At 39.8% G+C, this 25,882-nt stretch overlaps 2 protein-coding genes across 3 annotated transcripts in view; one reads left to right on the forward strand and one right to left on the reverse strand.

Moving 5' to 3' along the window:
• The window catches only part of LOC148089241 (BCL11 transcription factor A-like), a 150,510-nt gene extending 145,174 nt beyond the window's left edge, over positions 1 to 5,336 (reverse strand). For both annotated transcript variants that reach the window (XR_015713199.1, XM_087804723.1), the window contains exons 1-2: positions 4,959 to 5,336; positions 2,433 to 2,834 (exon numbers count right to left, since the gene is read on the reverse strand). Coding sequence is in view for 1 of the 2 variants with exons in the window: in XM_087804723.1 (XP_087660849.1) it covers positions 2,433 to 2,834; positions 4,959 to 5,013 (457 nt within the window). In the remaining variant the exon portion in view is untranslated. The remainder of the gene's footprint in view (positions 1 to 2,432; positions 2,835 to 4,958) is intronic.
• A 4,357-nt stretch (positions 5,337 to 9,693) lies between these two features.
• cep170ab (centrosomal protein 170Ab) lies at positions 9,694 to 24,492 on the forward strand. Its single transcript, XM_087804710.1, has 19 exons — positions 9,694 to 9,781; positions 11,338 to 11,467; positions 11,525 to 11,614; positions 11,699 to 11,785; positions 11,943 to 11,993; positions 12,062 to 12,212; positions 12,268 to 12,399; positions 14,135 to 14,587; positions 14,994 to 15,340; positions 15,446 to 15,553; positions 16,720 to 16,852; positions 16,932 to 18,326; positions 18,395 to 18,638; positions 18,693 to 18,801; positions 18,869 to 19,024; positions 19,089 to 19,174; positions 19,242 to 19,335; positions 21,244 to 21,295; positions 22,358 to 24,492. Exons 2-19 carry the CDS (start codon positions 11,363 to 11,365, stop codon positions 22,543 to 22,545), a joined length of 3,981 nt encoding a protein of 1,326 aa, XP_087660836.1. The 5' UTR covers positions 9,694 to 9,781; positions 11,338 to 11,362; the 3' UTR covers positions 22,546 to 24,492.
• The last annotated feature ends 1,390 nt before the right edge of the window (positions 24,493 to 25,882 follow it).

Genomic DNA, 25,882 nt, shown 5'->3' on the forward strand with positions numbered 1-25,882 from the left:
GCGATATAAATGAGCAAATAAGAGACCGATGGAACAGCTGACAGCGCCGAAAGGCATTCTAGGCTAATGTGTGTCTATGTGTGTGTGTGTGTGTGTGTGTTGCGTTCAATCATGAGGCAGATGTCTCACACACCGCTCACTAATGAACAGTGGTCGTTCAGAATGGTAATGGCTAACTCGCTGATAACAGTCAGCTATCAGCTCAGCCATCTGCAAAGCTGCAGCACAACCCAACTAACAGAGGGCAGCGTCACACGAAAAAAAAACGACTTCCCGTTGGCGGGAAATCAAGGCAAATACAATCAAATATGTACTTCTTTCCACTGGCAAAAAACACCACGAAATACCACACAAGAAGGTGCTACTATACTGGCGCTAATGCTAGCTTGCCACGAAAAGAAATGTTTGGTATTCAGGAAGAGTCGTCTATTTCACCCTTGTTGAGTATTCCATCTATGTCTCCAGATAAGGCCAGGTATCTGCTACAAGGTATCTAACCCCCACCAACCCTAACCCTAACCCCGCCACGGCTTAGGTATTTCTGGAAGCCAAGGAGGTCGTTCATCTTGACCCAGAGGTAAAGCAAGGGATACCACAACATTTGTAGGAAGGGTTAAGTCATTTAAAATGTTTTTTTGTTTTGTTTTGTACCAAAAGTAGTTGTATGTGACAACAAACTATGCGTACTTGTTCAAGCCATGCAGTGGATCCTCAGGCAAGTCTTCCGATTCTTAGGTCCGAAAATAACCTCGACCAAAACAAACGTTGCGTAGAGAAAAGGAAGATTCCTTGATTTCAAAAAATGTGTCAAACCATTTGGCCAAAAATACCGACTATAGATCTGGCATGTTTATTTATACCCGCCTATGCGTGTACAAGGCATTAGTCCCAAACTATCATGGATTCCATTTATATATATCCACGTGGTTTGTTACAGATTCCTAGTCCTAGATAAGTGGAAATATTTCTCTTTGCATCAGTTTAGTTGTTCACTGGTATTCGACTGATAAAGCGAGAGTCAAACATTTATCAGTGGCGTTCAAATATTTTGGCCTTCCAGGGTCAGTCAGAAAGATAAATCAATGATACTTTCACTGCGTAACTGCAACCATAATTCCAAATATGCACACAAGGTCAGGCAGCAGCTCCTTTTTCCCCCCTGCAAACGTTTCGGCAGGGTCTTTAATATAATGAGGTATTTATTCTCCACCTTTTTATTAAACCTGCCATTATCACTGCTTAAACACAATTCAACGGGACCAACGATTAAAGCTTTAAGAGGCAATTAATCCAGTGAAGAAGAAAAAAACATCCGCAATTAGTACCTGTGTCGCTCCTCAAATAAATATTAATCTGGGATAATGAGCGACTGTATTTCAATTCTGGATCATGGTGTGTGTTTGCAGGGAGATTATGGGTCTGTAATAAGGCAGTACGGCAGTGAAGGCCACAGGAACCGAACACATCTGTGACGACGCCATTCCTTCGGAAATCAGTTTCTTTGTTTGAGTGTTTTTTTCTTTTTTCCAATTTCTAAGATGTACTTCTTCTCTTTCTCACAATGGACCGTGAGCACAGCTGGCGCTCTTGTGCGAGAGATAAGCTCGTCTTGAGGATGACTTTCTCATTTAACTTTTCAGTCGTTCCCTAATGCCAACAAACTTTAGAAGGAGAAATACAAATGTCTTTTGCCTTTTTGGGCTCATGTCATCGGATGAAAGCGTTGTATTTTTGTCGATTAGAAAGCGTCTATTTTGAGTATTCAGAAGTGATATTTGTAGCCAATAAAGAACTATTTATTTCCCTTTTAGCATTTTAAAATTACATTATATTTAACATCCACACCTGCTCCTTGTTTTCGTATAACCCAAATACACTTTGCTTTTCTGATCTAATCTAATATTAATAAGGATTACTTTAAAATTTAATTATTCGCAATTACACTTCAAGGGAGAACCATATCCCCATGAGCTGCATGTAGCATTAAACCTGCTAACATGAATTTGTAAATGAACTTGTGGTATTTTAACGTGTCAAATGAATGTATATCGTGTTTTAAATGACGCTAAAAGGCAAGTGACTAAAGTAGGTAAGAGTATTGGCGAGAACCTCACGCTATTTCCAAGAAAAACCATCACCTATTGGTTGAAATTCGGTGTAAAAATCAAAATGATATCATAGGCAACACCTGTGGAAACTACATTTCTGGTTGATACTTGAGAATTAAGCAGCTGTTACAGACAATGTGTTTTTCCCCTTTTCGGACACAGATGCGTACAGTATTTGTTCCCCTTTGACTTCATCAGAACCTGTGAAAAGAACCCGCTCCACATCCTCACTTCCTCTCACAGAAACTACTCACTTCATACTTTTGTTTCTCTACGGTTGACTTTGGCACGGAGCCACGGCTGCGGTGTTTTGTTTTTTTTTACCTGTGATGTTCTCCTGCTTGGGGATTATTCCTTGCAACGGAGTAGATAAACAATCCTCGTCGTACGGCGACACTTGAACGGCCACCTCGACCGGAACGTGAGAGGTGGTCCTCCGTGGGTGATGGCGGGGGGTCCGCGAGTGCGAGGAGGACGTGGTGGAGAGCGGCGAGGCGAGCGGCGACGACGGCGGTCGGTCCAACGGTTTGTCCATACAGAGGCCGGCGTGGCACTGCCTCCGCTTGTGCTCGATGAACAGCAGGATGTCGCCCAGGGGGAAGCGGGAGTGACACTGTCCGCAGGTCAGGAGGTCCTGGTCCCCTTTGAGGGGCTCACCGTGTGCCACACCCAGCCTGGGGGAGTCCTGAGAGTCCTCTCCTGGTAAAACACCCGACAGCGGTTCAGCTGGAGGAGAAAAAAAAGCAGAGAGTTAGAAAATAAATTTGTAGAACCGTGGTTATGATATCAAACTTCTGATCTATGACCAACTAAATCCCTTGTGGCCTTTCCAAGCATTGCTTATCTATTCTTGCAAATCCATCGCTCATTGGATCGAGAGTCTGGACCTCGATCTTAACCAGGGCCGGGTCTAGGCAGGGGCAAGAGGGGGCCTGGCCCCCTCAAATAAATGTTGTGCCCCCTCAAACTTACATGTAAGTAAGTAAGTAACAGCACAATGCCCCCCAAGATGTGTGGCTGCCCCCTCATACATGCCTGTCTAGACCCGGCCCTGATCTTAACCTTGCTCAGAAAAAACCTCAGTTTTCATCACTAGACGTTTCTTTACACATCGATCTGGAACATTTCAGCTGGAAACAGTTGCAAAGATCAACACCATAAATATAGGGTTTTATAAAATGTTACTCATTTGGAAGATAAAGGAGCAAAAGGAAAGAAATATTGGGAAAAGAAGTCACAGTCCCTGACAAAAGGCCTGACATGTTCAGCTAGCAGGCAACAGCCCAACGATTAAGTTGCTTGACCCTCTTTATTGTGCTGCCAATCTCGCTTTTTTAATGAACCTAACACCTCCGAGGATCAAAAAATAGATTCTAATTTGAGTTCAAGATGATTGGACCCCATTTCGTTAAAAGTGCTGGGATCTTATGAACCAAGGTTAGACATGGAGGGGTTGGATGTGGAGTAAGTCCCTGAAGTACTTGAAAAGAGAGAGATGTGTGTGCGTGCGTGCGTGTGTGGTGTGTGTGTGTGTGTGTGTGTGTGTGTGTGTGTGTGTGTGTGTGTGTGTGTGTGTGTGTGTGTGTGTGTGAGAGAGAGAGAGAGAGGGGGCTTTTAAAAGAAGTCATGCCACATGGTAAACGACAGTGGATGTCTCGTCTGGGATGTTGAGATAAGTTGTGATGAATTCTTGTGGCTTTAATTCCATGTCGGGTCAGACGAGAAGGTGTGAAGGGACTATGCAAGATAGGCCCAGTTACCTGGATGTTCGGCTGCATTAAAGATGAGGGAATTCTTTCCCCGGCTCCTCCGACAGAAGCTTATCTTAACCAGCTTATGCCACGCACCCCGGCGAGAGGAGTGTGACCACGGGTTGGCCACAAAGATTTTCTTCAAACCAAATAATCTCATTTTGATGCAGAGCGACTGCAATATAACTTGTGAAAATTGTAACTATAATCTTGTTTTTCAAAGTGGGTTTGACTTAAATCTGGCCATCCTGTCACTCGTATAAGTAGAAACCCTTTTTGTTTGCAATTTTCTACACTTTTTTCTCTCTATATCCAAGTAAGGTCACTTGAATAAGGTACACAACAACAGATACATTTATTTAAATGAGATTATGCTTGTTTTTCTGGACAAAAATATCGGTATGAAACAGTTTTTCGCGTTTTAAATAGATTATTAGCTCATATATTCCAGAATAAATAACAGTATCTCTTTAAAATTACGATCAAATGTTGATATTTGAGATTCAAATCAGAAGTAGGAGGGGTTTACCTTCAGAATAAAGTGTCTTCATTGATCAACATTCTTGCTATTATGATAAGAATAAGTATTCTTCACATTGCTGATAAGGTAGTGGACCAAGTTCAAAAGTGACCAGTGTACGGGAGTACAATCAAACTGCGCCCCCTACTGGTAGATGCCCGTCAGGACCAGCCCACTAAAGTAAGACGTTGAAACGAGAGAATATTTGTCAATACCTGGTTGCGAGCGAAAACCGAGTATTTTTAAAAGAAATTAGGCAGTAAAAATATAGGTTTAAATAAAGTAAAGGGAAGTGAAGTCGAATATATTGTTATTGTTATATATATACTGTTCTTTTTTAATTGTTTCATGTTTTATTATTTATTATTTGAGGTGTCAACTTAAATATATATTTATTTAATGTATGTTGTCAAAGTAAATGTGGCTTAAGTATTGAAAGTGCTTCCGAAGGGGAAAGTCCATTGAAAAAGTTAACTTTTATTTAAAAAAAAAAAAAAAGAAAGCTTGTTGTACGTCACGAAAAAGCGTCGGTTGTCGAAGAATAAAGTTTAAAAAAAAAATAAAAAATAAAAGACTTACGTGAGAACTCTCGTGTGCTCAAGTGCTGGGGTTTGCCTTGCTTGCGGCGAGACATGTTGGTTCCGAGCGGGCTCTTCACATCGGGAAGTCCTCTGCTGACAAGTCCGAGGGGAAGAGATTCATGGATCCTTATGACATCCGAAAAAGAAGCAGAAGAAAAAAGAAAAAAAAAAACAATAACAAAAACAAGAGCTGGTTCCGATCAGAAGCTGAAAAAAGACGCGCCGGTCACCGGGCGAGAGACGCTCTGCGCTCCGCGGAGCTCCTCATGACTTCTCCGCCAGAAGAGAGTGATGGGGGTCCAGGAGAGAGAGCCCCCCTGAGCTGCAAGTTCAAGTGCGGACGTGACGTCCCTGCGAACTTGAACGTCAGGAGATGGACGTAACCGAGACTCAGAGAAGACGTGGGCAGGGCGAAGGCGGCCAGTGGTGGGGGAAGGAGGGGGAGGAAGGGTGAGGTGGTGGGGGGGGAGGTGAGGTGGTGGGGTGGTGGGGTGGGGGGGGGCAAGCCGTCATAAACACCAATGGACACTCATGGTGGAGACTCTACCTATGGACGGGAGAGACCCTGAAGACACCAATGGACGGAGGGGGGAGCCATGGGGGGGCGGGGCCAAGAGAGCGAGGCAGACGGGGGGAGAGAGAGAGCGTGTGAAAGAAGTGACGCACGGATGCTGTGCGCGCAGAAACTACTGTTAGAATCAGGAGGAGAAACTTTTATTGCCAGTGTTATTAAAAAAAAATGTGTTAACTATTTAAATAATTTTGTATTTTCCCCCTCATTTGTAAGAAAAAAAAACTTGGATTATGGAACCTTTAGATTTTTATTTATTCATTTAAAATGTTTTTATTTATGATCAATTATTTCGATGTTTTTGCCCAGTTTACTTAAAATAAGTCGCAAAAAAATTGATAGAACACATTAATGATGAAAAAAAATAATAAGTTTAAATTTATATCCTATTTATTTGACTCCATATTGATTTTTTCTTGCAGCTCAGCTAAATTTTTTTTTTTTTTTTAATAAAAAAACAATATAATCAGCCACTTTATTGCCAGTGTTATTCAAAATATATATATTTGTAATTCACTTTAAAGTCCTCCTTGGCTAAAACCAATGTGTAAACCATTTAAAAGAAAAACAACTTAGATTATGGAACCTTTACATTTTTGTTTATTAATTTTAAACGCATTTATTTATGATCAATTATTTCGATATTTTTGCACATTTTACTAAAAATAAATCGCAAAAATCTTCTAAAAAATTGGTAGAACACATTAATGATAACAACAACAAAAAAAACTAAGTTTAAATTTATATCCTATTTCTTTGACTCAATATTGTTTTTTTCTTGCAGCTCAGCTAAAATTAGATTTATTTAAAAAAAATAAAAAATAAATATAATCAGCCACTTTTACTGACTCCTTCAAGAAACATCTTAAGACGTTTTTATTTGTTCAGGCTTTTCGTTGATTTTCTGGAACTCCTGTTGTGTTATCAGTTTTATCTTGACCTTTAAAGTATATACTTTATTGAGTATTGTTTTGATTGTTTAAGCGCTTTGTGACCCTGGTCTGGAAAAGCGCTATATAAATAAAAATGACTTACTTACTTACTTATATCCTATTTCTTTGACTAAATATTGTTTTTTTTCATGCAGCTCAGCTAAAATTTGATTTTTTTTAAAATACAAAAAATATATAATCAGCTACTTTTATTGCCAGTGTTGTAACAACATAACATGGGATCTTTGTGGTTTCATTACAGAATAAAAGAATGAATTAAGATAACACAGAAAATAAGCAATGGACCAATGCAAGCAGCCAATCTGTCGCACCCAAATGAGTCTGCATGTCTGCTAATATTCACGCTAGTAAGACACAAACTCTTAGTAAAAGTTTTTAGATTTAAGAAAACTGTTCCATTTTTGTTTATTTATTTTTAAACTTTTTTATTTTCATCAATGGTTTTGACATTCTGCACAAATAATTAAAAAAGGTCTCACAAACGTCTCAAAATTGAATGATTGATGAAATAATTAATTATTTAAATTATAACAACTTTCCACTTTTATTCTATACTATATCACAGTAACACACGCCAAAAAAATTACCAAAAAGGTTTTATTTTTATAAATTAATTTTTAATATTTTCTACAGGCTTATCATTAGTTAATCTAGATGCCTGAGAATTTGTCTTCAACATGAAGCTGATATATTTATTTTCAGCCTCCTGGAAGATTTATTTTTATACTGGCATGACCTTTAAAGATAAGAAGGAAGTTTTTTATTCACATGTACAAAAATCGCCAATAACCTTTGCATTAAAAGGTTAATAGTATCACTCGTGAAATCTTGTTTTCTTAACCAAAAAGTTTATTTTTAATTAACTCTGTTAATAAAGCAAGATGTGATTGTAAGTTTCATTTGATACTACTTTAAATTTTACTTTAAAATAAACCAATAAACGTATATTTTAATATTTAGTCATCAATGAACAAATAAGTCTAATGTGTGTTTTTTTCCCTAGCCCAAGAGATGGCGCTCTATATGGTTTAATAGAGTTGTACTTAATAAGACTCTGAAATCACGTCACTAATAACTAATGTTAATAAGACTGATGATGATAAATAATATTCATAATAGCAATAATAGTTATTGTAACATGTTTTAGTATATTCCCCTATAGCTAAGAAATGTCAGAATAGTTAATAAATAGTTGAAAAACTAATTGAAACATGGTATTGATGGTCTGATGAAGCTTCATGAAGCAGTGTCATTATTTTCAGAGTCCACTAGATGGCGGTCTCTGAACTATTTTCCTTTGTTTTGAACAACTGTTCTAATGAAACATCACATCATTTTAAACCGATGGCGCCACCTACTGACCTCTAAACAACATGAAACTGTTTCATGAAGCTTCACACGCCCATCACTACTCCCTGGTTGTTCATTCACTTTGACCCAGAGGCAACACAAGGGTTTTAATCGATACACCTGTAAAAGTAGGTAGTAATATTTTAATCATTTAAAAGTCTTCAATCTATTTTGGAGCAGAACAATACATTCACTGCTCAGTAATAACTAGGTTTTGCTGAATTATCTTTTAAATATGAACTATAATATATTACCAACTGGGAAATATTTGTAACAAAACACAAGTGTAATAAGAAAAACAATTCGGAATTTTGGTTCTGGCTTAAATTGAAACAATATATTGCTCAAACATTTGTTACAAACTGGAGCAGAGTAATTACAATGACTATACTCTACCGCCACCTAGCGATGTTGTTTCCACATGGCAGTGCTACTGATATTATTTTGGGGTGGCAGTACAGTATAAAAAAATGAAATATCCTAAAATAATAATAGGTATCATGGAATATGAGGTGCACCAGAGTGTAGAATGTTTTTAGTTATGTTTTTTATATGAATACACGCAAAGTTATGAAGTTACTAAGAAAACAAATGTTACGTCTGAACTATTTTCTTTAACATTGTTTTTTTGTTCTTTGCCTCCCTTTAAAATACATCAGATTTCTAAAATAATTATAACGTTTTAAAACATCCGACATTTATGATTGTATTTCTCAAATATTTCCTAGAAACTCCAACGATTTTTAAGAAAAGAACAACGGAATTGCACACACGATGAAGGAAAGAAAATGCTTTATGATTTGTGTTGCATCAAAAAAAGGTGATTGTTATATTTGGTTGTTGTTTATTTAATAAATGTATATTAGTTTGGTGTCCTGAACGAAGCACTATGATGTTCTCGTTGTTTTTTTGTTGTTAATTTAATAAATGTATATTAGTTTGGTGTCCTGAACGAAGCACTATGATGTTCTCGTTGTTTTTTTTATTTTTGTTTATTTAATAAATGTATATTAGTTTGGTGTCCTGAACGCAGCATTATGATGTTCTCGTTTTTTTTGTTTTTTAAATAAAACTATATTAGTTTGGTGTCCTGAACGCAGCACTATGATGTTCTCGTTGTTTTTTTGTTGTTGTTTATTTAATAAATGTATATTAGTTTGGTGTCCTGAACGCAGCACTTTGATGTTCTCGTTGTTTTGTTGTTGTTGTTTATTTAATAAATGTATATTAGTTTGGTGTCCTGAACGCAACACTATGATGTTCTCGTTGTTTTGTTGTTGTTGTTTATTTAATAAATGTATATTAGTTTGGTGTCCTGAACGCAACACTATGATGTTCTCGTTGTTTTTTTGTTGTTGTTTATTTAATAAATGTATATTAGTTTGGTGTCCTGAACGCAACACTATGATGTTCTCGTTGTTTTGTTGTTGTTGTTTATTTAATAAATGTATATTAGTTTGGTGTCCTGAACGCAGCACTATGATGTTCTCGTTGTTTATTTGCTTTTTATTTGCTTTTTAAAATACATTTTTTTAGACACAAAAAGTTATGAAAATAAAAAATCTAAGTTAAATAACCTCAAATGAAATTATAATTATTACTTCCAAAAGAACTATTTTCCGGTTACTGATAAAGATAGTACTTGAGGTAAAGTATTACACTTGACACTACAGCAACACTGATAATAGCATTAGTAATAATAATAATAATAATTTGTTATAATAATAACTATAACAATAATAACAATGACTTACTTACTCATGACACTAATACATGCTGGCGTTTCCTCGTAATTGAGCCTGCAGCACCACCTGGCGGCCAAGACACAACACTGCGCTGGCGTCTGGGCTGGGCAGCAGCAGCAGCAGCAGCAGCAGACCCTCGAGCAGCATCATCGATGGAGATGAATCCTCCGAATATCGACTAGAATATTCCTCAGCTCGCTCGGTAAGTGTCGTGATCCCTGTTGTTGTCGCTTCATCCCAAGAGTCCGTTGAAAGCATCAACATCGTCGCGATGTCCATGATGTCGCCCACAGATCAATGGATGTCAAATCCGGAAATAACTCGTTTTTAATTCCGTGTCCACACTCTTTGACAGGGAGGATGATGGGATGTTCATTTTATTCTTACAATTCACTTTGTGTCGCGAAGAGCAATTCATTGTAATTGATGTTTGTTTTTATTAGCTAGCATGGTGTCGTGAGCCAACGTCAAAACCGTTTTTATTCTAGCCTCTTGCAATGTGGACCATAGCCCGGATGTTTTTGGCCCACCCGAGTAAACCAGTGCTCGGTCAGGCGTGTATCTGGGCCACTAACAAGTCAGGCCACAACATCCTACCGAGGAGGTGATGCTGATGCTGCTCCACCATCACTGGGTTTGAGGTCCACGCCGAGCATGAGTCAGCAAACGAAGGCCTCCAGAAGGAGGGTCATCCGTGAGTTTTTAGGACTTCATTCAGGTCTTAACATGGATGCGAGAGTCAAGTGGATTCGCCTTCATCATCTCCCCCCACTTCCTGTTTCCCTCTGTGGTCTGATTTGACCTCTCGAGCAATTTACCCAATTCTACTGGACATTCGTCACTGTCTGGACGGATCCTCTTGAGGAGTGTTTGTGAACTGGACTGTACTAGGACACACTCATCTTTTTTGGGTGGAGATCTGGGTCCAACCCGTTCCATTCCTAGTTCTCCCTTTTACCATGATCTCTGTTCGACATGTTCCTTATGATGTCTCTCCTATTGAAGTCTCACGAGCTATTCTTTCAATCCTCAGTCACGGATCAGCCGGTTGTCTCTACCTCGTCTGCACTCTCTTCTTAAACCTTCTCTATAACTTGGCCGCCCTTTAAGAAACATCAGACTTGCAAAATAATAAGTAAAAAAACAACGATTTGTAAATATTTACTGGAAACACCAACAATTTGCGGTGGAAGTTTGAGGAAAGAACGAAAAAAATTGCATTTATGAAGAAGAGAAAGTGCTGTTTGATTAGAATAGCATAAAAAATGTGAATGTTACATATTTAAAAAATAAAAATATATGTATATTTGTTCAGCCTCATCCTCTTTGGTTTGATTTTATTAATGTTTAAGAAGGTCGAACTCCATCATAACATTTTAAACTTAGTAATTAACTAAGTAGTTTTATTTGTATAAGTCATGAGCTGTAAACTATATAAGAGTTAAAAAATGCTGCTCAGTCATTCTCCATGATCTAAACATGTGGGTTATCTAGATGATCTCTTGTTCTTATTTTATTTTAATTATTTTTTATGAAAAATTGCTGTATTTGCTGTGGATAATTTGGAAAAAAAACAATTTCAGGATCAATAAAGTTCTACCTAACCTAACCCAATGATAGTTAATGCTAAGTAGTCATTAGTACATGTTTAAAGCACCATCAGGCCACTTAAAGGATTTGATGGATCAAATCCAGCTCTTTATATAAAACTGTTTTGTTATTTCCGAGCATCACTGTCTGATTGCGTCTGATTTCCAGCAGGAATGCTTTGAACGTGTCAGAGATGAGTCTCACATCCTGGTTCCTGGTGAGCGGCGGCGGCACGCGGCACCGTCTCCCCCGAGAGATGATCTTCGTGGGCCGGGACGACTGCGAACTGATGCTCCAGGTATTTAAGAAACTCACTCTGTGATCGAGATCACAAAGTAAAAAACGTGTGATTCAGTCTCGCAGCGTCGACAAACAACACGCCGTCATCAACTACGAAGCCGACGCCGACGAGCATAAAGTCAAGGACTTGGGCAGCCTTAACGGGGTGAGGATTTTCAACTTTTTAAGTATCAAAAGGCCCCCAAAATGTAGATTTTAACCCGTGAAAATGATTCATACTGTGTCTCAGACGTTCATCAACGATGTCAGGATCCAGGAGCAGGCGTACGTGACGCTGCAAACGGACGACAAGTTGAGGTTTGGATATGATATCCTTCTCCGAGCGCCTCCGTGGTATTTGTACTGCAAGGTCAGTGGACGTGAACGATGCTGTAATTTCATCCCCCCCGTCCCCCCGACAATAGTTTGCTGCATAATAGATCCATCCGTCAGTGGCTTTAATGAAACAGCCTTAACCTGACGCACATACCAACCTCTTCACCGTGGTCCGAGGAGAGCTGCACATCCCAGAAGAAGCCCTCAAGGTGACCACCATCTTTTTTCTTAAAGATTGTTTGTGTATTCAAATATATTGTGTTGCTTTTCTGACCAGCATGAGAAGTTGAGCAGCCAGCTTCACCAGGGCCAGAAAAGGCCCCTGGAAGGAGAACCTCCTAAAGCAGACACAAGACCTCCCGAGGCCACGTGTGAGGGAGCCGTGGCGAAGCCCTCCGATGTCGGCAGGACGGAGGAGAAGACCCCCGGTATGACCTGAGGTAGCGTGTTTGCTAACCCCACTCTAATACATTCTGATGGCAGGTGATGTTGCGCTGCTGCACCGGGGTACGCCTCTGTACGGCCAGCCTGCCTGGTGGGGAGACGGACAAGCCGAAGACCCCGGGAGACCCGAGGAGAAGACCGTCGAGCGGAAACGTGAGAAAGCAGAAGCAGGTACTCTCGGTAAATAACGCATTTTTATGTATAGCTTTAGGCTGTTTAGTAGTGCTGGGGGCTTTTATCTCGAGTTATTTCCACTGCATAATGTGACTACGACAAACAAAAAATATATACTTTGCTCACAAAAATGTTCTTCCGCTGTAACGTTATTTGTTCAAGTAACTTTTTACATTTTACTTAAATAAGGGAGTATTATACTTTATTTAAGTTCTGGGGTCGCATGCTTCAAAAAGTAAACATTTCAGCAAGTACGGCTTTAAGGTAAGGTAAGGTAAGGTAAAACTTCTCCTTCGGGGAATTGTTTTTTTCCAATAGCCAGCCATTTTTCATAAACAATACAAAGTAATAGATAAAAATAAAATAAGAAGAAGAACATAAAGACAAAGAACAAGATGATACAATCTAAGTCTAAAGATAAAGACAAAGAACATAGGTCAAAGAAAAATATCAAAGACAAAGGATACAAAGACTAACATAGAACAGAACATCCAGATACTCTCACTCCACTCCTGCCCCCAAACTCAGAATTGTACAATTTAATAGCCTGAGGGATGAATGAGTCCCTGAGTCTATTTGTTTTGCACCTGGGTAAGGTAGGAGCATTCGTGCACTCCATCTGCTTCTCTGCTCACTGATGACAGTGTTCAGAGGATGACTGTCATCATCCATGATGGACAGTAGTTTGTTCAATGACCTCTCTGAAACTGTCACCAGTGAGTCCAGCTTCATTCCAACCACAGAGCCAGCCCTCCTGATCAACGTGTCCAACCTGTTGACACTCCTCTTGGACACATTTCCACCCCAACACACCACAGCAACTTCATAACTTTATTATTTAAGTAACTTTATTGTTACTTTGTGTTTTTTACCTACAGTGTAAAGTAAAATAATAGAATTTTTACTTTCTGTTGCTTTTTTTCCATACTAAGTTATATATTTATCACTATTATTATTATTATTATTATTATTATTAATCCCACATATGTTGTTCACATTTTTTTCTTTGTCCCCGTTGATTTATTTAATACATCTTGTTGTACATTAAAAAAAAATATATATATATATATATATATATATATAAACTGTATATATTTTTCTATTTATATATATATATATTTTTTTTTTTCCCGTCTTTATTTTAAATACATTAAAAAAAAAACTTTAAACTATTCTAATGGTAATAACAACATTTTTATGTTTTTTGGAGATACTTTTCAAAGTGCTTATTAAAGTAAAATAAATACTGTTAATACAATCTTCTTTTAGTATTAATGAGAATTCACTACATACTGAGAACATGTAGTGAGTGTGATAGTGAAGCTTCATGAAGCAGTGTCATAATTTGAGATGGCGGTCTCTGCACTATTTTCCTTTGTTTTCAACAACTGTTCTAATGAAACATCATTTTTAAACTGATGGCGCCACCTACAGACCTCTAAACATCATGACAATGTTTCATGAAGCTTCATCAGACCATCACTAGTGAATACACTTTCTTTTTAATTCTAACTATTATTTGATATAAAGACTGGTCTAAAGGAGTTCAGCTTAATAGAAAATATTGTCAGTAAAAAGGAACACAGAATTAAGTAGAACAGGCTATTTTATATTTAATAAAAAAAATTATATTTGTATTTCACTAACGGTAAAATATTTGTTGTGTTTTGAAGAAAACCAACTTAGCTTTACTGATATTGTGGATAAACCCGAAACACAATATCTGTTTCAGAATCAAAGAAAAACGCAGAGCACCGGAGATCAACCCTGTCCATCGCCTCCAGCCAAGAGCCGAGCTACTTTGAGATCCCGACCAAGGATTCTCAGTCGTCCACCAAAGCAGGCGCCGAGGCCTCGGTCCGAGATCCCGGTGCCGGTACCCCCTCCGCCGCCGAGCCCGCCCACGGCCACGCCTCCTTCACCATCGAGTTCGACCCCGGGGCTTCTGGGAAAGTCACGGTTAAAGATCGTGTCACGAAAGTGGGACCGGAAACCAGACCCCGACCGAGAAGACCCGTCGGCGAGGAGCTGAGTCCACTTCAGACGGCGATGGTGGCCGCGGAGGTGAAAGTCGCCGATTGGTTGGCCCAGAACGAACTTCCGATGCCACTCAAGGAGGCGCCCGCAGAGGAGGACGGGGAGAGTGTAAAAAGTGACGTACCAATTCATCTGAGGAGTCTAAAAGGTACTTTCTTGATGCTATGACGCTAAAATACTTTTTTATGCTTGACTAGGGCTAGCATCAATGCTAACATCTTAGTATATTGACTATGGGTGTGTATTGGTAAGAATTTGGACAATAGCTATCACAATACAGGGCCAATGATATGATGTATTGCGTTACTGTATGTACAAGTATATGTTTGTAGTATAGTTGAATACTTAACTCTGGTTTTGCAGAATTTACAGACCACATGACTAAATCGTTACTGCTTAGAAACCAAAATATGTCCTAACATTAGCTTTGAAAGCTGTTGGAGTCGACTGTATCCCCTCGTCCTCAGTCTTTGCAGGGTCTCAGAGCAATATTTCAGTGTATAGATATTTTCTGACACCCCTCATATGGACCAGCGTCTTTCAAACTGTTCCAGACAGCAAGCACGAGGACGGAACCCAGAGCGACTCGGAGAACGCGCTCAGCGAGAAGCGCAAAGCACCAGAGGAGGCCCCGTGGGGTCCATGGGGGAACCCCGGGGTGAAGATCAGGGCCGCCCGGGCGAACGTCCCCGAAGGGCTATTTGCCGAAGAAGACAGCCCGGCACGCCGGCGTAAACCCTCCAACTTGAAATTCGGGGACAAGCATCCGGGAACGCAGCACCCGAGCGGCCGGGACGACCCCGGTTCCCATGGCGACGACTACAGCGACAGAGGCACCTACACTATAGAGGTGGAGAACGGAGACCATGAGGCGGAGGAGGCCAGGAGGATGATTGACAAGGTGCGCAGGAACAGACATGTAAATGCGCCTTCATCTCTTTTCACTATTTTCATCCATTAAGTCGTCTTTTAGGGACCAAAGTTGAGTTATATTTGTTTTTCTAAGGTTTTCGGTGTCGATGAGCAGGAGGCTGTGTCCCGGCTGACTGGCGGAGACCAAAGAGAGCGATTTTTAACAGAGAAGTCGTCCGGCAGAGACAAAGGGAAGCCTGAGGTATGTTTTCACGTCTGAAAAATACATTTCTTTGTTTGTGTAATAGCAGTTTTATGACAGTTTATCAATGTCATTCGAATATTCAAGGGTTGACTTTAACATTCCAAATGTTGGATTGAAATTAGCATTTAATTATTAGAAAATTCTCTCTAAAATCTATATATTCAAAAGTTAAATTTGTTTTAACTGAATAATTTAATTCAATAAGTTGTATATTCAAAGGTTAAATTTGTTGTTTGTTTTTAATCATATAGTTTGGTATTCCAATTTTCCAAAAGAAAAAAAAATACATTATTTTAATGTATTTATTTTTTAAATTGTAGACTTTAAAATTCAATGTAAAAATGTTGGTTTAATTGTGCCACCCGACAATTAAACTGTCATGTGACCATCTGCTGTCAGTCGCATGATTGGCTTAAAGTTCTACCATTAAAAACATTCTAAACATTCTATTTAATTATTTAATCATAAATGAGCGTGTTAATTTAAGTGTGTTTTAAATAGATGTTGGACTTCTATTTTATCATCAATGTCCGTTTGTACAAAACTCATCATTGAAATTTTGACATTAGAAAATTATCTTAAGCCCCGCCCACTGAAAACTCTTTGTTTTTCTGGCGATGAAATCTTGTTTACCACAGCCACTCGGCTGTGATTGGTCAAGCATCAAGGTTTGTCATCACACATGATCAATCCCGGAAGTCCCCACCTCCAAGGGACTCGTTGTATAAACAAAGCGGGCCTTGACTAAAGCTGGCTGGAGGAGGATTCCTGTAATTATAACGTCATATTTGACTTGTAACCTCTCGTTCGCTGAGATTTCAGACAAGGGAGAACTTTATGAAGTAAGTAGTTCAAAACAGGGTCATGGTGAGGGACTTACTGCATCTTGGAGAGGAAGACGTCAACATTTCAAACATTAGTCGCAATTTTTTACAATCTTGTGGAAAGGTTTTTTTCAACTGCTTTGCTTGAAGATTAAGTATATTAATGAATTAGGAATTAGTAAATAAATTTGTTATTACAGTGATATCACAAAGTACAAATTATGACAGATTTTATAAATAGTTGAATATAAAAATTATATCTATATATCTATATCTCTCTCTCTTTGAATGTATATATATATATATATATATTTATTGATTAACTATGTCTTTCTTTAGTCTCTTTCGGAGGAACTGATGGTTGGTGGCCCTCGATGGGTCTCACAGTGGGCCACCCTGGCCGCCACCCATGTTCGGACGGACCCCGAGGGATCCGGCGGTGAAAGCCACTCGATGGTCACAGAGGGACGAGGTATTGATGCAGAGTTTCATTGGTAAAAGTTGATTTGCTTTCAAATGTTTTTGCATTTTTTCTAACCGCGTTCAATCAGCAGGAGACGCGAGTGAATCCAGTCGTTCGAATGCTTCCGAACGGAAGAGGAGAACTTTACCGCAACCTCCTGGCGTGGATTCCTCCACAGGGAAGACCTCAGGTTCTGCCTTGCAAGTAGAAATGGGAGAAAAGCAGGACACGGAGCTGCAGGAGAAGGAGAATAAGCCGGAGAAGCCCTACAGGGGGAGGAGTCGGACTGGATCTGGAACAGCGGGGAGTTATAGTCGCTCCTCGCCAGCGAGGTCACAAGACAGCAGCGGCGGCAGAAGTGGGTTCGATAAGCTTCCCCCTCGTCCCGGTGGAGACAGGAGAGCGGAGGATGGGAAGAGGAGGAGAAAGGAGGAGGAGAAGATCCGAGAAAGTGGCGGCAAACCGTTTCTGAGGCAGGAGAGTTTCACCGTGGAGAAGCCGAGCTCCAACATCCCCATCGAGCTCATCCCTCGGATCGATGGGTTGGCGGCCGGCAAGACTCGGGACGTGGGTCTGGACACTTCTCTGCTCCAGAAGGACTCGGACGCTGTCGCCGCCTTTTTAGAAACGACTGTATCCGATCAAGGCGACCCACCGAGCCAATCCATAGAAGGGTCCGTGTCCCCGGAGTCGGACGTGGACACGACGAGCACCGTCAGCCAGGCGGACGGCATGAGGCGGGTCGTCCAGAAGCGCAAAGCGTTAGCAGGTCAACAGAAGGAGAAGACGGTGTTGTGTTCCACCAACAAAGGCCCGACCGCTAACAGGGACCCCCACGATAGGAGGGTCAAGACGAGGCTGTCGGGTCCCCCTCAATCGAGTCAGCCTTGGACATCTCAGGACCTCACCGACGACGATATCAACTCCAACTCCCTTTTCTCCGACTCACAACCCACCTCCGCACAGGAGTCTCACCCGCGAGACCAATCGGGGGGCACCAAAGTGGGCGCCAGCACTAAATCGAGTCGCGCCAAAAACAACCAGGTCCCGGTGCCATCCGGTAAAACCAACGCCAACGCTCCTAAGCCGAGGCCCACGAGGACGTCGCTCCTGCGGAAGGCTCGCATCGGGGACTCCTCTGACACCGAACTCGGGGATATGGATCGGATGTCTGTGGCGTCCGAGGCCTCCACCGCTAGCTCCACGTCCAGAACAGGGATGGGTAGGAGGGGGATGTCAAGGATCGAGGCGCTGGCACAACCGAGGAGGCCGAGGGTCGGTTCCCCGTCCGCACAGAGCGACTCCGAAGCCACCGCTCCCCGGAACCGAGGGGCAGGAGCCCGAGGTGCCGCTGGAGAATACGCCGTCCGTCAAGGACTGAGGGGACCCCATTTGGCTTCGCTGTCTGGACCCAGAGCCAGGGCCAACAGCGCCTCCAAGCTACCTGACAAGAGTAAATCCTATGGGCACGCAGCACCTGCTTGTAAGTGACGTCCCAATCCATCTCTAGAGGTCACTTCCCTACACTCACTTTTGTCATTCCTGTCACAGCCGGGGCTCGTTGGCGCCGAGTACCGGTGGAGTACGCGTCCACCTCGGAGGACGAGTTCGGCTCAAACCGTCACTTATCCAAAGACGCGCAAGCAAAACCATTTCCCGCCATTCGAGTGGCCCAACTCGGAGGTTCTGCTCCGGCAACTCCGAACCCAGCGGGGCTCCTGGGCCTGAAGCAGAACTCCCGGGAGCAGGACGAGTACATGAGGGATTGGACGACGCACAGTGAGGAGATCGCCAGGTGGGCGAAGATGTTGTGAATATGATCGTGTTTTAACCTCTGTCTTGTTTTTAGGATCAGCCAAGATCTTGCCAAAGACCTGGCCATGCTTGCCCAAGAGATTCACGATGTTGCCGGAGAGATCGACTCCGTCAGCCCGGCCGCCACCGACACCGGAGTCTCGGTAAGAAACCGATGCAATAACTGGAAAAAATATATATATCATTTACCTCAATGTTTGACGGTGAAAGGAGAAAGTCAACGATGAAAGTCGTGATCCAGCTGCCGCCCCCCGGGATGACGGCAACAACGCGGCCACTAACGGACAGAGCGTTGAGCTCAGAACCAGAACCTCCAGTGGAAACGGTTCGCGTTCCATCCGCAGACAGACATGGAACCGAGAGGAAGTAGGTGTTGAAACGTAAAAGTCAACAAACAAAGATGTCACTTTTGACGCTCGTTCCTTCTCAGGGACTGGACAGTTTACTCCTCGCGTCTGTGAGTCAGCTTTCAGCCAGAATACGACAGTCTGTTGAGAAAACAACCTGCAAGATAAAGTGAGTATTTCACATTCTTATTCAGAACAATTTTAAAAATGCTTTATTTTTGTACATGTTCATCAAGGATGCTATTCAAGGACAAAGACTGTAAATGGGATGAGATCGAGAATAAGCTTCAGATGGAGCACGACTCGCTGCTGCTGAAAAGCTCCAACAAGGTTCGACTTTTTGGTCTAATTTCCTTTTTTTTCTGTCAGCGTTTGTTTTTCGCTTTGATGATTTGTTAAAAAATTACAATGAATGAGTAGTTTTACAATTTTTTTTAATTTTTATTAGTTTCCTTTTGGACTAGCAAACTAATCATTTAATTGTGTTTAGTTTGTCCGTTCTGAGTTTGTCACTGAATTTTCTGACTATAACCTAGTGATGTGCTGTTGAAGCTTCATGAAACAATGTCATGTTGTTTAGAGGTCAGTAGGTGGCGCCATCAGTTTAAAAATGATGTGATTTTTCATTAGAACAGTTGTTCAAAACAAAGGAAAAAAGTGCCAAGACCGCCATCTAGTGGACAAAATAATGACACTGCTTCATGAAGCTTCATCAGACCATCACTATTATAACCTGCACCGGATTATAAAGCGTATTAAGTGCGGTGAGGCTTTGTAGTATTACTCCACCAGGCTACATAGTATTACTACATGAGGCTCAGAAGAAATTAGAGATTTGTACTTTCAACCATGATTTATACATAAGGTGCACTAAAATATAAGAACTTTTGTCGGTTGTTGAGAAAATCTAATTATTTTAAGTGAACATTACAATACAAAAGATACTCTTCAGGTGTGAGAGCAGCAGTAATTATAGTAACTGCATAGATAATGATTACATAGTGTTTATAATAAATATTATTATGTATTCAACGGACACACACTAAAAACATTCTGTTTTTATTCACAGTTAAACTATGGTGGCCAAGAATTATGAAAGTGTTAACTTGTGTTTCAGAAGTGTTCTTCCACAATGTGTTCGCTTATGTTGACGACTCGTTGTGTTGTTGCTTATGTTGCGTTTGTTGTGCGGTTCCTCAGCCACTGAAGTAAATGAATATGGATTTTGGTTACCCTGATGTAACTTGGGTACGGATATAAGGATTCGCTGACAGTTTACTTTGTTGGTTGTTAACACTTGTGTTGTCTCAGGGTCAATGTGACCCGAAGGACTTCAAATAAATGACCTCCACGACTGCATATATATCCCTGGCAGCCAGAGAGGTCGTTCACCTTCACCCAAAAGCAACACAAGGGATAAAACAGTTACATTTGTTTCCGGGCCTACGGGTCACCTTGACCCTGAGATAACGCAATGGTTAAGATGGTTTAAAATCTGAGTATGTTTTTTTTTAAAATAGGATTATTGGTGAAAAATACAAATGGCAAGTTAAGTTAAGGCCAAACTAAAAAAAACGTGATAATTATAATGTCTCAAACATTTTCTTTAATGAAGATTGTGTGTAAGATATTGTTACATTTGTTAGCGGTTATTCAACAACGTATTTGGTAACACTTACATTAATATGACATTATACTGGCTTATTAAACATTATTATTTAGTATTTATTGCATAACAATTCCAGCTTTCATAATGTTTGAAAAACTCCAAAACAAAGGGATGAAAATGTTGCAATTTCCTTCATGTTTGTAAAGATCTGGGAGGTAAACTTGAATAAATAGAGGAGCTCACAGTCATATTTAATCAGTTTAATGTTGCTTCAGTTCATGAATAGACGGAGAAAAGCTGAGCCTGAAGAAATCTCTTCTGGCGGCGTTAATGAAATATTTCTGCAGGCAAGTTATTTACGTCAGTAATCCAATAGCTGTTCAGTGAAGTGGATTAATGTTGTAAAACACCAAATCCAGTCCTTACGAAAAACACGGGATTAGCCGGCGAGTCTGACACGATGACTGTCGGTGTCGGATCAGATCATCGACTGCGTGTCTGTAATAAGGCAGACGTGGAAGTGTTTGAGTCGTGAAAGCATCGGTTCACGATCCATCATCTGGGGCTCGAGTTACAAAACTTGTGGCCAATGATTGACAATTCTTTATGTTTTTGATGCATCTTGACAGGAAATCGCGACGATTATCCAAGACCTGAGGAGAGTGGAGAGACAGCTGCTGGGTATTTGAATCTCTTGTTCATCAATCGATAACAATAAGACGACATGTGTTAATAATATTTTCACATGATATACTTAAATCATAGACCAATAAATTAATAGATTGTTTATTTGTCTATTTATAATTCAATGCAAACCATTTTAAGATCAGCATCTTAATGTCTCACTTTAGTTTACGAGACACTTGTTTTATTTCATTGATCTCATTTTAGTGTATTTTCACTTCTTTAGCATTAGAAATTGTCAATTTTGTCAAGAATTTAGTGACAAAGTGACCCAGAAGCGGATGTTAACAAGTCAAGTTGGCATTAAAGCCAAATATAATTTAATAAATACAAGCACAAAACTAAAACCGTCCACTAGAGGGGGATAAATAACTAGGAGTCCACTTTCTCAGTCCATCATGAAATAATTGTCCATTATTTCATGGACATGATCGTCGATGACAAAGTTATTCAATTAAAAAAAATGTAATCTTAAATATGGTGTTAAACAACAACTGTAATAGAAGTTTTCGCTTTTGTATTACATGAAATAGTCTGCATCAGAAGTACAATTACATTTTAATTACATTTTTATTAAACTCAAATGAAAATATGTTAGTATTTAGCAATTATTGGAAAAGTTTGTGTCACAAACAGAAAGGTCTTCTGTTTTAAAGTTACTAGAAACGTAACTAAGGTAAAAACAGATACTCTAAATTTGTACTTAAACTTCAGGAGTCAAGCACCGGAGACACTTTAATATTTGTACTCATTTCCTTTTGTGGGTAAATAAGAGACAAAATTGATTTTAATGGTGCTAAATGTCGATCTACGTTATAAATGCATTGGGGTTTTTTATTCTATTATGCTTAAAAAATATGTTTAATTGAGTTATTAGTTGAATATAAAATTAGTAATTTTCTGTCATTTCTTACGAGATAGTCACACCAAACAAATATTAAAGAATAAAGTTATTTATAGAGTTAAACTAAGTATGTTCTTTATCAAAAAATGTGCCAATCACAGTGTTGAACATATTAATGATTTCTTGTGGACTTTTTTATCACTTCAATCCCACAGTCATCGACATGATGGTGGATCCCGACGGTCAATTGGAAGCTTTGTCCAGCCTGGGCATCACGAGCCCTCTCTCGGATCAAAGGACCGGGAACCAGCGGTCCAGCGAGTCCACGCCTCACCCCGGAGCGGAGCCTTCTTCCCGTGGACTCTCCAGGTGTGACGGGGCGACCACTGAAGGTGTCTCATAGAGCGAACGGACCCACATTAGAAAGACATTTCACAAACCTTTCATTCATTCTCACGTTATTTAACAAACCTTCACTGTTGGTTCCTTTGGATGTTAAATATACAAAATTCTGTTAACAAATAAGCTATTATTATCCAACCATCTGTGTTTTATATGAACTCCCCTGGATGTAGAAGGATGTTTTGTCTTCTTTGTATCAGTTTAACATGTTATTTTTCCTTTAAAAACCCAAAGGAATAATTTGGTATCAAGTCGAATTGTTTGTGTGACGAAGTTATTCTGATCTATGCCAATGCAGAATCCCAAAGTCCGTGTGTTGCGTGGCAATACAAGTATAACGGAGAGTTAAACAAATATATATCTTTATATATATATATTGTAAGGCTTGTTGCAATTATGATTCCCTGAGCATTCACTGTCCTTTAGAGAGTCAAAGGTTGACCTTTCCCCGGCCTTTACAGCTACAGTTTATCATTACTTGAAGTTCCTATTTCAAATGTAGCGCCCGAACAGTTGTCTTTTGTCACAAGTGCCCAGAATGAAATGATGGTTTTGAAGAGTTACTATGAGATGGTGATTCAAGTGTTTGCACTTTTAACAGGAAACGTTACTTGATAGAACCGGAACATTCACGAACCAGACTCGAGAGTTCGCAGACCTCCGCCAACTTGATCCTTTTAAACCCTTTTTTACACAATATTATCGCCCTACATTCCTTCGGTCCATAGCTTATGGTTCAAGGTTCAAAGTTCAGTCTGGCCCACCAACTTATTTTATGTTACCGGGCGGATTGTCGACTCAAATCAAAGTAGATTCATGTTCACGTTGATATGGTGACGTATAAAAAGGTCAGTGTTTGCGATAAGATACGTTAACAATACAAGTAAAACTGGAATTTGTTTGGAGAAAGAGAACGAATACAGAGATAATTACTAGAAAATGTGTCAAACGACTCAAAATCAAACTTCTTCATCCAGTAAAGTAAATAAACGTAAACATTTTCCAAAAACAAATAAACATTTGGTTCAGTGACTTGTACTGATGAAAGATTTTTTTGGCCCCTGATCTACATTTTTAGTAGCTTGTACTGTTGTCTCCTCTGGAACTTTATGATACTTCAAAATGGTTGGTGATCCAGGTGGTTATTTCAGAACACACGTTCCTAATGTCTTTTTGAACATAACCAGGTAAAAACCGCTTCATCCACTTTTTGAGTTTTTTGCTAATCGATCACTTGGCGGAGGACATCGTTTGCTCATATAAAGATGCGTTCACACCAAATGCGTAATGAAAGATGCTGACCTACATGTTTACTACTAGTGTATTGTATCAGATCCTCAAGTTTAAACATTTGAATTCCGCTTTAAGGTGATGCATTTAAAGAGGACAAATAGAATGTTCCCTCTCCCAGCTGCCATTTTGACTTTCCAATACTTTTAGACCCCAGCCCAAGTTGACTGACCTACTTTCTTAGATTTTCGCCAGTAGGTGGCGGGAATTTGTTTGTTACCAGAAACTCAAAAACCGCTCAGGTTGTCAAATTAACATTCGGTGTGAACGCATCTTTAGAAAGGCTTTAACTAGTTGGAATATTCTCCATATTTCTCAGTCTATCTGCTCGGCTCTAAAGAAAGCTCTAGCGTGCCATTGAAAATGTTGTTACATTTTGAGTTCCTTGTACGTGTCATGTTTGAAACAGCACACCGAGGCAGCTTCTCCGCCGTCAGATCTCCGATATGTTGCCTCAACGTTTACACTTGAATGTAACCCGATCAGACCTGCTAGAATCATTACTCCGTTGTCGTGCCCAGCACCTTGTGGACATTTGAGAATTTTGAAGAAAATTCTGTTATATGTAGGAGTTTGTTTCTATATCCTACTAAATGTTTCTCTTACAATACCTGTGTATTGTTACTTTGATCTTTAATAAAAATGCATGATAATAATGTATTGCCTACTGTCTTCAGATGGAACCAACTTAAGAATAAAGATTTATCAAAACTTAAAGTGATAGTTCACCCAAACTTAACTAATTTTCTATTCACCCTTATGTCGAGGGTTGGGATAATTTTTAGAGTAAAAGGCCAAAATGTAAGTTTATTTTAATGTCGCAACTCATCTTCGTCCAAATAGACACTTAAAAACATCAAATTACCTCTATACCGGGATAGCTGCTGGGCTAGCTGCTAGGATAGCTGCTAGGATAGCTATTAGGATAGTTGCTAGGGTAGCTGCTAGGATAGCTATTAGGATAGCTGCTAGGATAGCTGCTAGGATAGCTATTAGGATAGCTGCTAGGTTAGCTATTATGATAGCTGCTAGGATAGCTGCTAGGATAGCTATTAGGATAGCTGCCAGGATAGCTGCTAGGATAGCTATTAGGATAGCTGCTAGGATAGCTGCTAGGATAGCTATTAGGATAGCTGCTAGGTTAGCTATTATGATAGCTGCTAGAATAGCTGCTAGGATAGCTGCTAGGATAGCTATTAGGATAGCTGCCAGGATAGCTGCCAGGATATCTGCTAGGATAGCTGCCAGGATAGCTGCTGGGATAGCTGCTGGGCTAGCTGCTAGGCTAGCTGCTAGGATTGCAATGTGTTTGAGTAGAGACTGATAAAAACTCGCTACAAAAAAAAACTTAAAATATACAGAATTATTAACGTTTTTTCTCGGAACAATTTCTTTTGCCGAAGCTTCAATACAAGAGGGACGTTACAGACAAGCAGTATGGAGGTATTTGGATTTTTTCAATTGTATTTTTGGATCAAGATGAAAACTAGTCTCTACATTTAAATGAACATACATTTTTGTCTATAACTCTAAAAAGGAACAGATTACCCTGAAAAAGATCCCAACTCTTTGTCGAGTAGAAAATAAGTAACATTTAAAATTTGGATGAACTATCCCTTTAAAAAATGTAATCATTTTAATCACTTTAAAATTTGCAAAGTCAAATTGTGCTTTCAAATTGTTTAGTTATGTTACGTTAGTATTATTTTGGGATTTAAATGTGTTTGCAAGAAGACCCGATGATGCAAATTCTGATAAATGATAAATATACTGTGTATTTTCTTTTTTTATTGTTTTGTTTTACATTAGTGTAAATTAAGTCAAAAATGACATTTCTTAACCACTAGGTCACCAGTGAAGCCAGTGAGGCATTTGTTAGTGCCTCAGAAAAATCATTTTTGTCGTTTCTCTTCTATTGATTATTACTGTCTGAAATGTAAATAGTTTTTTTTGTTTTCTCTGAAGTAACCTGAGACTCTTGACACGCCAAGACGTTGGTTTTAAGTTAAAGTTTACAAAGTAAAACCTGTAAACCAGTCATAACGAGC

The sequence above is a fragment of the Callionymus lyra genome, chromosome 1 (assembly GCF_982586985.1).
Source record: "Callionymus lyra chromosome 1, fCalLyr1.hap1.1, whole genome shotgun sequence".
NCBI classification, from domain to species: domain Eukaryota; kingdom Metazoa; phylum Chordata; class Actinopteri; order Syngnathiformes; family Callionymidae; genus Callionymus; species Callionymus lyra.